This window comes from Sebastes fasciatus, chromosome 20 (genome assembly GCF_043250625.1).
Source record: "Sebastes fasciatus isolate fSebFas1 chromosome 20, fSebFas1.pri, whole genome shotgun sequence".
Taxonomy (NCBI): Eukaryota; Metazoa; Chordata; class Actinopteri; order Perciformes; family Sebastidae; genus Sebastes; species Sebastes fasciatus.
In genome coordinates, this window is record NC_133814.1 from 24878739 (window position 1) to 24891728 (window position 12990).

Here is a 12990-nt window from a genome sequence, read left to right on the forward strand (position 1 = left end):
TGAATGTCTCCCTCCGTCCCTCATGGAGAGTCCAGACAGCTCGGGGAGAGAGGGGGGAGAGTATCCACCGCCTCACGTCTCCGCTGACCTCAGCAGCTGTCTCTTCTTCACACTCTGTCTTTCTCTTCCACTACGTCTCTCTCTGCTACTTCCCCTTCAATAGCACCGCATTTTATTTATTTTTAGAGTCAAAATGTGTGAGATTTGTATCTCAGTCAGTGTCCGTTTTGTTGCAGCCATGAGATGTTTGGTATGTGTTTCAAAGGATTACTTTAAAGGATATATGCAGATGCAACCTTTGACTTTATTGGTCTTATTTTTCTGGATTTATTAGGGACGTTTTCCATCTTGTCTGTCTGTAAGCAACCTGATCTCACGGGAAGGCGTATAAATAGCACGACTTTACAAGGACATTCTGCGGTGACATGGGGACGTCATTTGCACGCCAGGCTACAAAACCACGGTTAACGGCCTCAGTTGATCTGGAGCACAGACAGTTTTAAAAGAAGTGGACAATTCATCATCTTTTCATGGAGTTTAATGTGACTGGTCTCCATTCTCCATGAATAAAGCAGCGTTACTCGACTAAACAAGCAGGGCACTAAGCTCTGTGAGGAAGAGGAGAGTTGTTCAGCTTCGGAGAGGAAATAGCTGAAATGTTTTGTTAAAAATGCATTTTTGTGACGAGTGTTCAAGAAATCCCGTCATGGATCTCTCTGTTCCAGTGGACGGCACGTGCATTAACTATAACTACTGGAAGACGAAAGACGTCAGAAAGGTCTGATGCAGTTTCCCTGTTTTATGAGTGTTTATTGTTAACATAAAACAGATTCAGAAAGTGACAGCATGTCTATTTACACTCACCGGCCACTTTATTAGGCACACCTGTTCAATTGCTTGTTAACACAAATAGCTAATCAGCCAATCACATGGCAGCAACTCAATGCATTACGTCATCTAGACGTGGTGAAGACGACTTGCTGAAGTTCAAACCGAGCATCAGAATGGGGAAGAAAGGGGATTTAAGTGACTTTGAACGTGGCATGGTTGTTGGTGCCAGGCGGGCTGGTCTGAGTATTAAACTGCTGATCTACTGGGATTTTCACGCACAACCATCTCTAGGGTTTACAGAGAATGGTCCCAACAAGAGAACATATCCAGTGAGCGGGGGTTGTGTGGACGGAAATGCCTTGTTGATGTCAGAGGTCAGAGGAGAATGGGCAGAGTGCTTGGAGATGATAGAAAGGCAACAGTAACTCAAATAACCACTCGTTACAACCAAGGTATGCAGAATACCATCTCTGAACGCACAACACGTCCAACCTTGAAGCAGATGGGCTACAGCAGCAGAAGATCACCCGGTAATAGCAAGGTGTACCTAATAAAGTGGCCGGTGAGTGTATATTGCAAATGTTGAAATTCTTTACTCCGTTCAAATCGCCACTGACTGTTCGGCAGTAACTGTTTACCGTGATGACGCGGCCATCATGTTATAAAGCCTCCAGAATAATATCAATGTTTTAAAAATGACCGTTGTTCCCCTTTAAGTGCAGCACCTCCGCCCTAAAGTACTGTGAGTTTGTGACCCCTAACACCAATGCAGCTTAATGTGGTAAAAAAAATCATGTGTATTGCTGTTTTAACAGTAATATTTCCTCTTTGTTTACATTAAATATCAGCAATGATTATGAGTAAAAAGCAGCATCTGTCTTTGTGTTCGTCCTCGTCCTCAGAAATGACCTGCTTGTTTCTGCTCAGGCTGGTCGAGGCCGTCGAGCTCTAAAAGCTCCCGTGCAGATCTCAGACACATTCATAGCTACATTAAAGAACGATTCCTTCCTTCTCACTTTACAAAACCAAATAAGTCATCTGTCTTTTCCCTCGCCGTCGATGCCGCTACACAATCGATAACATCAGTGCACCTAATTACAGTATGAAGAGCGCGGTTCGGGGCGTCTTGATTGAGCCGTACGACATTTTCATTTCAGCAGAATTTGTTCTCCTGCTCTAATGCGGGCTGGTAACCTACTTCAGTGCATCATTAGCTCCCACTTGAAACTTTAAGCCCTGAGCGGTGCTGAAGAGAGAGAAAGAGAGAGAGAGAGTGAGAAGGAGTGCAAACCTATGCATCTCTGAGCCTCACAATAAAGCAGGAAAGTTTCCCTCTAAAGCACTAGCTTGGGCCGGCAGCCAGAGCTTCACATTCTGCAGGGAGCTGCGGTAGTTTCACAGCGGCTATGTTTCCCATGCAGGCCGGTATAGAGGAACATGAAGCGGTTATGAAGGCTTAAGAGCTTATTGTGGCACTGGGACCACAAGTCTTTAATCATTTCGTTGTGTGGTAATTGCCCAAACAGAGAGCCACTCGTGGACACATTAGGTCCAAACACTGCAGTGCTGCAAAAAACAGCTGACAAAGTCTTTGACAGAAAATGAGCAAGCAAATGAATAAACATCTAAATTAATTAGACAAGTGGACAAATTACACAGCATGTCTCAAAACTACACTTACAAGGGAAACATTGGCTTATTCTTTTTAGCTTTTTTCCCTTGATATGTATTTATAATAGGGGAGTAAGAAAATACCAATACACTTGAGTATCACGGTATTATATTTTGTGATACTGTATCTCAAAAGCACTATAAACTTTTAATTAGGGCACCTTCAAAGGAGATTTATCAAGGATTTAACACTCTTATCAACATGGGAGTGGGCAAATATGATGAAGTTTCCTATAAAAATCCATTGATAAACTGTTAGTGGATAAAATCACCAGACAAGAGTGTCAGTTTTTGGTAAAACCCATCAAATGAAATATCCGATGAATCAAAGCAAAACTCATATAAAAATCCATATTTTCATAAAGCAGTTCAGCTCAATGATTTGCAGCATTGGTCTAATAAAACCAGACTTACTTTATTACTTTAAAAGGGATAACTTCATCTGTATAAACGGCAAAGTCTTGTAGCATCCTCATCAAGTCAGCTACGTACATCTGTTCAAAATGTACCTTAAAGGGAGATTTGTCAAGTATTTAATCCTCTTATCAACATGGGAGTGGACAAATATGCTGCTTTATGCAAATGTATGTATATATTTATTATTGGAAATCAATTAACAACACAAAACAATGACAGATATTGTCCAGAAACCCTCACAGGTACTGCATTTAGCATAACACAATATGCTCCAATCATAACATGGCAAACTGCAGCCCAACAGGCAACAACAGCTGTCAGTGTGTCAGTGTGCTGACTTGACTATGACTTGCCCCAAACTGCATGTGATTATCATAAAGTGGGCATGTCTGTAAAGGGGAGACTCGTGGGTACCCATAGAACCCATTTACATTCATATATCTGGAGGTCAGAGGTCAAGGGACCCCTTTGTAAATGGACATGCCAGTTTTTCCTCACCAAATTAAGGGTAAGTTTAGAGCGTTATTTAACCTCCTTCATGACAAGCTAGTATGACATGGTTGGTACCAATGGATTCATTAGGATTTTTCTAGTTTCATATGATGCCAGTATCTTCACTCTAGCTTTAAAACTGAGTCTGCTACAACCTAAAAATTGCAAATTGTGCTAATGCTGATCAGTCTTTCCCTTTTTTTCCTTCCTATTAACTTAGAAGATAAGACCCAGGTTGTAATAAACCAGAATTATCATGGGCCTCCAATAACAGTTATCTGACTGAGAATGAATGTTTATCTGTGTTGTTGAGCCTCTGAGCCTGTCAGCCCGTCACATCTCTGCTGACTGACGGTCTGGTGGGGGTAACTGCGGGAGGAAATATCCTCTGGAGTACATTACAATAGTTTATTACCTCATTATGAACCCTGGAACGAGAACACGCTGATTGAGACAAACAAGCATCAGCACTCGAATAGACATGTGCACCGTGCTGTATGTACAGTACACTCTGTACGACCTCCATCCATCCATCTGTTCCAACCATGTCATACTGGCTTGTCTAGAGGGAGGTTAAATAACGCTCCAAACTTACGCTAAATTTTAGTGAGGAAAAACTGTCATGTCCATTTTCAAAGGGGTCCCTTGACCTCTGACCTCCAGATCAGTGAATGTAAATGGGTTCTATGGGTACCCACGAGTCTCCCCTTTACAGACATGCCCACTTTATGATAATCACATGCAGTTTGGGGCAAGTCATAGTCAAGTCAGCACACTGACACACTGACAGCTGTTGTTGCCTGTTGGGCTGCAGTTTGCCATGTTATGATTTGAGCATATTGTTTTATGCTAAATGCAGTACCTGTGAGGGTTTCTGGACAATATCTGTCATTGTTTTGTGTTGTTAATTGATTTCCAATAATAAATATATATATACATTTGCATAAAGCAGCATATTTGTCCACTCCCATGTTGATAAGAGTATTAAATACTTGATAAATCTCCCTTTAAAGTACATTTTGAACAGATAAAAAATGTGTGATTAACGGTGATTAACTATATGGACTATGGATTTATCGTGATTAAATATTATAATCGATTGACAGACCTAGTTTCCAGGTATTACGTCGGTGTGCTGGAGCGTCTATAAGAGAGGATTTGAAGCCGAAGCTTCACACGCTCCGTTCGGGAGATTCCTCCATTCTGCTCCTCTATTGTGGCGGTAATGGGAAACATATCACAAGGTTTAATCAAAAGACAAAGAGAGGGAATAATTGAGAAAAAGAGGAAGAATCAGCGACAATCCAGAGTTATTAAAGCAAAAAGAAAAAAGCTAGAAAACAAGAATGAAAATACAGAGAGAGAGAGAAAGGGACTAATTGATGATGAAAGACGGAGGGTAATGTACCCGAGGGACGGAGGTGGCAGCAGGTGTCGTGGGGATGCAAAGCCCCTCTCATTATTTTCCGGTCCACCAGGCAGCTGATTTCTGTTTAAGCTACAGGCCTCGGCAGTGTTTCCTTGTCCCTCAGAGCAAAGCTTCAACATATGGCGCAGTCTTAAATAATCACATTTTACTGATGGATGCAGCACACGTTCATGAAGGGCTTTGACTTTTATCCAACTTTGAATGAATCCAGAGTTTGTCTCCAAGATGTATATATATATGTCAAAACTTAGTGAAATGCAACATTAAATGTGTAAAATTCTGATCTGTGTAGTTATTAATATTGAAAATAGCTTGAAAAGCAGAATTATTAGAAAGTTATTATTAAAGTTATCGTCTCCCGACCGCAGCCGAAGTGAACAGGGAGACACCGGCAGCCGGTCAGAGACAATAACGTTTCTCTCTGCAGAGCCCTGTCACTTCACAAGACACGGGAAACCTCTGTTGGTCTGGAGGAGCTGCAGCAGTTATTTCTGCACAAACATCCACTGTACATTTACTAGATATTCTCAGAGCTAAACTAACTCTTCTGCAGTGAGGAGTGAGCGCACGTTCACGTCTAGAGGTTGAACAAGACAGCGAGAACGCGTGCGGTGTCTGAGTGAAGGCAAGCAGGCAGAGGAGCAGAGACTCCAGCCACAAGCGAGCAAGCATGCGTCCCGACCCGGTACATTTATACGCTTAAAAAGCTACAAACAGTCCCTTTAATTGCACATTTTTTATCTGTTCAAAATGTACCTTAAAGGGAGATTTGTCAAGTATTTAATCCTCTTATCAACATGGGAGTGGGCAAATATGCTGCTTTATGTAAATGTCTGTATATATGTATTACTGGAAATCAATTAACAACACAAAACAATGACAGATATTGTCCAGAAACCCTCACAGGTACTGCATTTAGCATAACAAAATTTAGTATGTTCTTAACTATTTGACATTGTGTATTATTTGTATTATTCTAGGATGCCTAATAACATCAGGCAAAGGGAAAACTGATGAAAACTAGCCTCTCCGCTGATACGGGTACATTTACAGCTGTTTGAATGTTGATTAATGCACATTTTCAAATGAATATTCAATTACTATTGAAGACTGACATTACAACTAACATCTAGGTGGAAAAGTAGAAAGAATAAATGAATAATAACTTCCTGGTAAGTAAGAGGTAAAAGGGTGAAATCCAGACAGAGAGGACAATGTGGGAATGATTATTTGCTGTACTTCAATCACTTCAATCTGAGAGATAAGAGAAGGAAAGAGCGACAGAAGGATGGTGGAGAAACAAAGATGTGATGAAAACACAACGGTCGCTGTGACGCAGTTGCAAAAATGGTGACAGAGGAAACAAGAGCTGAGTCTGAGACGATATGTGAGATATACAGTACATGTGTGTTGTTGTTGTTGTTGTTGTTGTGCAGCGCCAGTGGGAAAGTGAGACAGAGAGAGGGATTTCTTAGGCTGACAGACACAGATAACCAGACACAAAGGGGAAATGGAAAAGAAAGAGAATGAGTGGAGGAAATGAGGGATACAAGGATGGAGGGGGAGGAATGACAGTTATTTTGTAAGAGGAAACGATGGAGAGATAACAGAAACACAGAGGAGAGGAATAAACAAGAGAGGAAAGGAAACGGTACAAAGAGCAGATTCACGAGTTGCACAACAAAAACTAGTTCTTCTGTAGACGTTAGTTGTTAAATAAAGTTACTGTTAAATATTTGCAGCTTGCTATTATGTGATCAGATTGAGTGTAACAGGGCAGGCTGTTCTCATTCACTGTTTGTGCTAATACGAAAAGCATGTATGCACTGTAATTCATACATAACCTACGTAATCGTGAGCCAGGACGTGCAGGCCTGCCGCTAAGGAGGTCAGATGACGTATTGTAAAAAGATTTAACATTTAAGTCCATGTAGGCCGGAGGTTGGGGGGGTGGTGGACGGGTCAAACAAGCACTTTGACTTTCACCAAGGAGACCGTTGTTCATGTCCCGCGTGAAACCAAAAGTCAACGTTAACTCATTTGACTGTACTTTTGTTACGTAACTTGCGTACTTAATTGGGCTGTAAATCAATTCAAATATTTAATCCAGATTGATTGCATGATTGTCCGTAGTTAATCGCGATTAAAGCTGCAGTAGGCAGTATATATTTTTGGTATCATTGGGCAAACATCCCATAATAACCTTTCAGCATATTGTAATTCAAGTGTTCTGAGAGATAACTAGACTTCTGCTCCTCCTCATGGCTCTGCTTTCAGGCTTTAGAAAATCTAGCCCGTGACGGGAGACTTTGACCAATCACAGGTTATTTCATAGAGAGAGAGCGTTCCTATTGGCTGTGCTCCGGTCATGTGACCAGAACTTGGCATTCCTTCACCGGATTTCACAATGGTGGCGGCGTCACAAACTTTCTCATTTTACAGCTAAACAGTACACTAGAAGATGATTCTGAGAACATCTGAGGAGAGAAATAGGCATTAACGTAACAGAATATTGATTCATATTTGATCAGCGCTGCCTAGTTTGACCGTTTGGTCGGAGTTCATAGTGATTGACAGCTGGCTCTCATAGACGGCAGCTGGACAGCAGACCTCAGATCAGCTCTTACTGCTTGTTTTCCTCCGGTCTGTGAAATCTTGCAGATGCCATTAGGAGCACCGGAGGACACAGAGGCACATGATTTTTTTTAGGTTACCTGTTTCGTGTACTACTGTCACCATATAGCGACCGTTTTATAGAAATACATTGTTTTAATCATATTTGCTCCATTCTCACCTACTTCAGCTTTAATCGCAAATGATTCGCACACTTTTATCTGTTCAAAATTTATCTCAAAGGGAGATTTGTCAAGTATTTAATCGTCTTATCAACATGGGAGTGGACAAATATGCTTTATTTATGCAAATGTATGTATATATATATTATTGGAAATCAATAAACAACAGCCTCCTTATTAACAAGCTAGTATGACGTGGTTGGTACCAATGGATTCTTTAGGTTTTATAGTTTCATATGATACCAGTATCTTCACTCTAGCTTTAAAACTGAGCCGCTACAACCTAAAAATCCCAAATTGCGCTGATGCGTTAAATTAGTTGCATTAAAACAAATTTGCATTATTATCATGTTAACTTTGACAGCCCTTGTTTTAAGGCAAAGTGTCCTTTAAGTTTTAACAGTGCAACCTGATTTAGTAAATCACTTGTTTGGAACTAAGATCATAAAAAATACATAACGCTGAAACTTGTATTTCTGAGTAGCTGGTGCAGCTGGAGAGAGCCGAGACGACGGGTCAGGACTGGGAGGAGGTGAAAACGAGTGCAGATAAAGGTGGCAGCGAGACACAGTCTAGAGATGGAGATTAAAACCGCACGGGAGTTTAACAGAGCCGAGATAAGGAGCGAGTGAGAGAGGGCCGGCCGAACATTTAGAGAATCGGAGAACAAGGGAGAACGAGAGAGTGTAGCTGGAGGGTGAGAAAGAGAATAAAAGAGCTTGTGGAAAGTGGAAGGCTTGATTAAAAAGGCTGTTCCTGGATCTATACGAGCATTAATAAAACAGCTAATGCACGTCTGTGGGACCGTTTCTTTCTCTCGCTGCCTCGCCTAGCTCGCGGTCACATGGCGGCAGCATGGATACTATCTGCCCTTAATAACAGCTTTTCATTTCAGAAGTCATTTCAGCAGAGGGACGAGGCCTCTCTCTCTCTCTCATGCATTATAAATACCCCATTACAACTTGTTGACTTGCACTCAGGGGCCCTGTGGCATGTTGACGGACCACTCTGCAGACAAAACTAATCAACGGCATCATCATTAGGCGCACCAACGGACAAGCGGGCCCGCTCTGATTGGGTTATTTCGCCACATCATGTGGCCCCAGGCCTCCGTCTGAACCCTGTCTGATGGTTCACGATGTATTGCGACCCAACTCAACTGGGTTAAGATAATAGCCTAATCTAATGCTGCTGAAGTCACGCACGGATACCCCGAGGGGAGGCTACGTCTCCTTGCCTCCAGATCACATAACTATTATTCTCCCAGGCCCGCGCCGCGTAGCTGGAGTGTACCAGGAAGCGGTGGGCCCAGGCAGGCTCTGATTGCAGGCCTCTGGAGATGAGGTGGATGCCAGCTGGCAGTGAGCGCAGGCCAGACAGCCAGGATCAGTCGCACAGATCTGAGGGACAATACCACGCTGGCACGCTCAGTCTGCTCGCTCTCATTTCACATGTGTGTCTGTGAGTGACAGCATGTGTGTGTGTGTGTGTGTGTGTGTGTGTGTGCTATTTTAGTCTTGAGCTTACTTTAAGCAGATCCTTGGGAAAATCTTGGCCGTCGTTCAGTCCTTCCAGGTTGCCAATGAACTGCGTGCACGACATCCTCTTACCGATGTTCTGAAAAAAGAGGAATTAATTAATAATCACACATTTTTTATCTGTTCAAAATGAACCTTAAAGGGAGATTTGCCAAGTATTTAATACTCTTATCAACATGAGAGTGGACAAATATGCTGCTTTATGCAAATGTATGATTATATTTATTATTGTAAATCATTTAACAACACAAAACAATGACAAACCAAAATTTAGCGCAAGTTTGGAGCGTTATTTAACCTCATTTACTACAAGCTAGTATGACATGGCTGGTACCAATGGTTTCTTTAGGTTTTCTAGTTTCAGATGATACCAGTATCTTCACTATAGCTTGAAAACTGAGCCTGATACAACCTCAGAAAGATCGATTGCGTAAATCAAATTGTGGCGTTAAAACTAATTTGCGTTAACGTGTTATTATCACGTTAACTTTGACAGCTCTAAGAGGAATATCAATTTATTTCATACTACTTCTTAGGGCTGGGCAATATGACGATATATATTGTCAAAATGTATTTATTTTATTCAGTTTATCGTATATATCTTTCTATATGGTGTCTCTCGCTGTCTGCCCTAGACCTACATTTATTTATTTTTTCTCTATAATTTCACTCAAGTTCTTAAAATGAGAAAATACTCAGTATTTTTCATTTCTCAAGTAAAAAAAATAGGCTTTACCAGGTAGATATTTCATATACAGTAGACTATTTATTTATTGAATTACCAGAAAACACGCTGCATCATGATATATATCGTTATCGAGACATGAAATGACCTACAGTACATTGTGATATTAGATTTTGGCCATATTGCCTAGACCTACTACGTCTTACACACAGTGATGGAAGAAGTATTCAGATCTTTTACTTACAAGTAAAAGTTGCAATACTACATTGTGAAAATACTTTGTTAAAACAAGTAAAAGTCAGAATCAGAATACACTTAAATACCAAAGTAAAAGTACTCATTATGTCCCATTTCAGAAAAATATATATCATATTATTGTATTAAAGTTATTGATGTATTAATGTGTTCATCACTTCAATGTCACAGCTGGTAAAGGCGGAGCTAATTTTAATTACTTTATATACTGCTGGGTAGTTTAATCTATAATATTATATCATTATTTATTATTTGATTTATTTTTGTATTAATAATCTAAATCGGTAATGTGAGATATTGTATCTCAATGGGACCTTTCTGGTTAAAAAAAGGATAAATAAATTAAATTGAATTGAAATGAATTGAATTGAATTAAATTAAATTGAATTAAATTAAATTAAATTAAATTAAATTAAATTAAATTAAAAAAAATCTAAATTTTCTGTCATTTTAGTAATTATTACTGGATTAATAAAACCATTGAGTATGATAGTGATGATAATCAAAGTCAATTCAGTTCAATTTATTTTATATAGCGTCAAATCATAACAGAAGTCATCTCAGGATGCTTTTCATATAAAGCGTTTCTAGACTGTACTCTATAATTTATAGACCCAACAAGAGATCCCCCGTGAGCGTGCACTCAGTGCGACAGTGGCAACAAAACACTCTCCTTTAACGGGTAGAAACCTTGAGCAGAACCTGGCTCTGGGTGGGCGGCCATCTGCCTCGACCGGTTGGTCACAAACACAACGAAGATCAAACTTACAGTTTATCTGTTAACGTTTCCCTAAAGGAGCAGATCCCCTATCCAGTCACCTTCTACAGCCACTTTAATGAATCACTCATCCGCAGAGCTGCACTATCACTGAGATCTGCAGAGGGAGGCTCGGACTATAAAAGAGGCTCAGCAGCAGACCTGCAGATCAGCTGGTGATCGGGCTTATAGTCCCAAAACTCCACAGTTAATCAAAAGGGCATTCGAGGAGAATCCAGCTCATAAAACTTTTATTTGTTTATCCTTTGCCTGACTGCAACGCCTGCAGTAACACTACCCGTACACTAACTGTACAGTAGATTCTCTTTTACACATAGATGTTAACCATCAGATACCAGTTATTATTACTCACCTGGCCGTGTAGATCGGTGTTCAGCAGCATGAGGGCGCAGGTGAGGGTGTGAACTGCATCTACAGAATGAACACAGGGAGTTAGCCCCATCTGCTAAATGAGAAATAAAACTACCTTTTTCTGTCAGCTTACAGATACTTAAATGGACTATTTGTAACTTTCAGAAATGCTTGTTAACATCGACACCTGTGGCCGTGAAGTCAACGAAAGTCAGCGTCGGGCTCGCGCTTGCTCGCTCTAAATAGACATGAACGAGCATCACTCAACACAGTGAGGCGACACACGTCAGCTAAAACCACAATATCACTCTATATTTCAGCTGCTTGGCAGTAATGTTAGCTGACCAGACCAAGGTCTCTCCATGAATCAATGCTGATCCTAGTGTTGGCTTTGAGGCTGAAGCAGGAAGAGAAACGTTATCGCCTCCGACCGCAGCCGGAGAGAGACACCGGCACCCGGTCGGACACCGTTACGTTTCTCTTCCTGCTTCAGCCCCACTGCAGGAAGAGAAACGTTACCGTCTCCGACCGGGTGCCGGTGTCTCTCTCTGGCTGCGGTCGGAGACGATAACGTTTCTCGCTGCGGAGCCCCGTCAATTCACAAGACACGGGAAACCTCTGTTGGTCTGGAGGAGCTGCAGCATTTATTTCTGCACAAACGTCCACTGTACATTCACTAGATATTCTCAGAGCTGAACTAACTCTTCTGCAGTGTGGAGTGAGCGCGCGTTCACGTCTAGAGGTGGAGAACGCGCGCGCTGTCTGAGTGAAGGCGAGCAGGCAGAGGAGACGAGGCTACGACCACACGCGAGCGCGCATATGCGAGCGCGCATGTGTGCCGACCCGCTACATTTTAGAAAGTTACAAACAGTCCCTTTAACGGCCACAGGTGTCGCTGTTAACAAGCATTTCTGAAGGTTACAAATAGTTCCTTTAAACTTAATAAGTCAACTAAGTGTAAAAATAGGCTTTTCACAGGACTCAAACCTCTGGCCTCCTAGGTTATTGTCCTGAGTTTGACCCATTCATCCACCACAACCTAATCCCTGTACTAATTTTGTCACTCTTTATATTATATTACTACTACTACTACCACTGCTAAATCTTTCTGCAGGAAAGGGCCTTTGGCTAGCTGACTATTGTTAAATTAAGTAGCATATTCAACTTGGCCGGGTGTAAATAGCCAAATAGCTGCAAGATGCCATAGGGTTCGCAAAAATGAGGCGACACGATTATTTATTTTTAATTAAATTTAGTTACAATTTTAAAAAAAATTTAAGAAGCTTTCAGTTTGTTTTTGGTTACCTCTTACTTTATCGTCATTACACAATAAAGGATTGCACAATTAGAAGCAGTACCCTCCATGCTACTCACAGAAAATATATGAACAGATATTCAAATTAGAATAGAATCAAATAATAAAATAGGCAATAAAGTATATAAAAGTATAGGAAGAAATAAAAAGGAAAACAATTCTATTTAGGAAGCTATACATATATAACTATATACAGTTATTTGTTTATTTTATTGTTTATTTTTTGCTGCAGCACACACAACTAACTGCACCACAGTAGCCAATTTACATCTGTTGTCCCCGGTTATAAAGGTACAAAAAAGATGTAAAATATGTGCAATAAATGTCAGTGAAAGATGCAAGTTATAGTGCAAAAACAGACTTTAGCTGGGAGTGAAGTCGACGGCTAAACAATGAGCCGAAACTCACTATAAAGCTCCGTATAGCCGAGGGG

General features: G+C 40.9%; 1 protein-coding gene across 6 annotated transcripts in view; it reads right to left on the reverse strand.

Moving 5' to 3' along the window:
- The window catches only part of LOC141757960 (PH and SEC7 domain-containing protein 1-like), an 85079-nt gene that overhangs the window by 31994 nt on the left and 40095 nt on the right, over positions 1-12990 (reverse strand). For all 6 annotated transcript variants that reach the window (XM_074618890.1, XM_074618893.1, XM_074618889.1 and 3 more), the window contains 2 exons: positions 11244-11302; positions 9163-9252 (listed from right to left, as the gene is read on the reverse strand). In XM_074618890.1, the coding sequence (XP_074474991.1) occupies positions 9163-9252; positions 11244-11302 (149 nt within the window). The remainder of the gene's footprint in view (positions 1-9162; positions 9253-11243; positions 11303-12990) is intronic.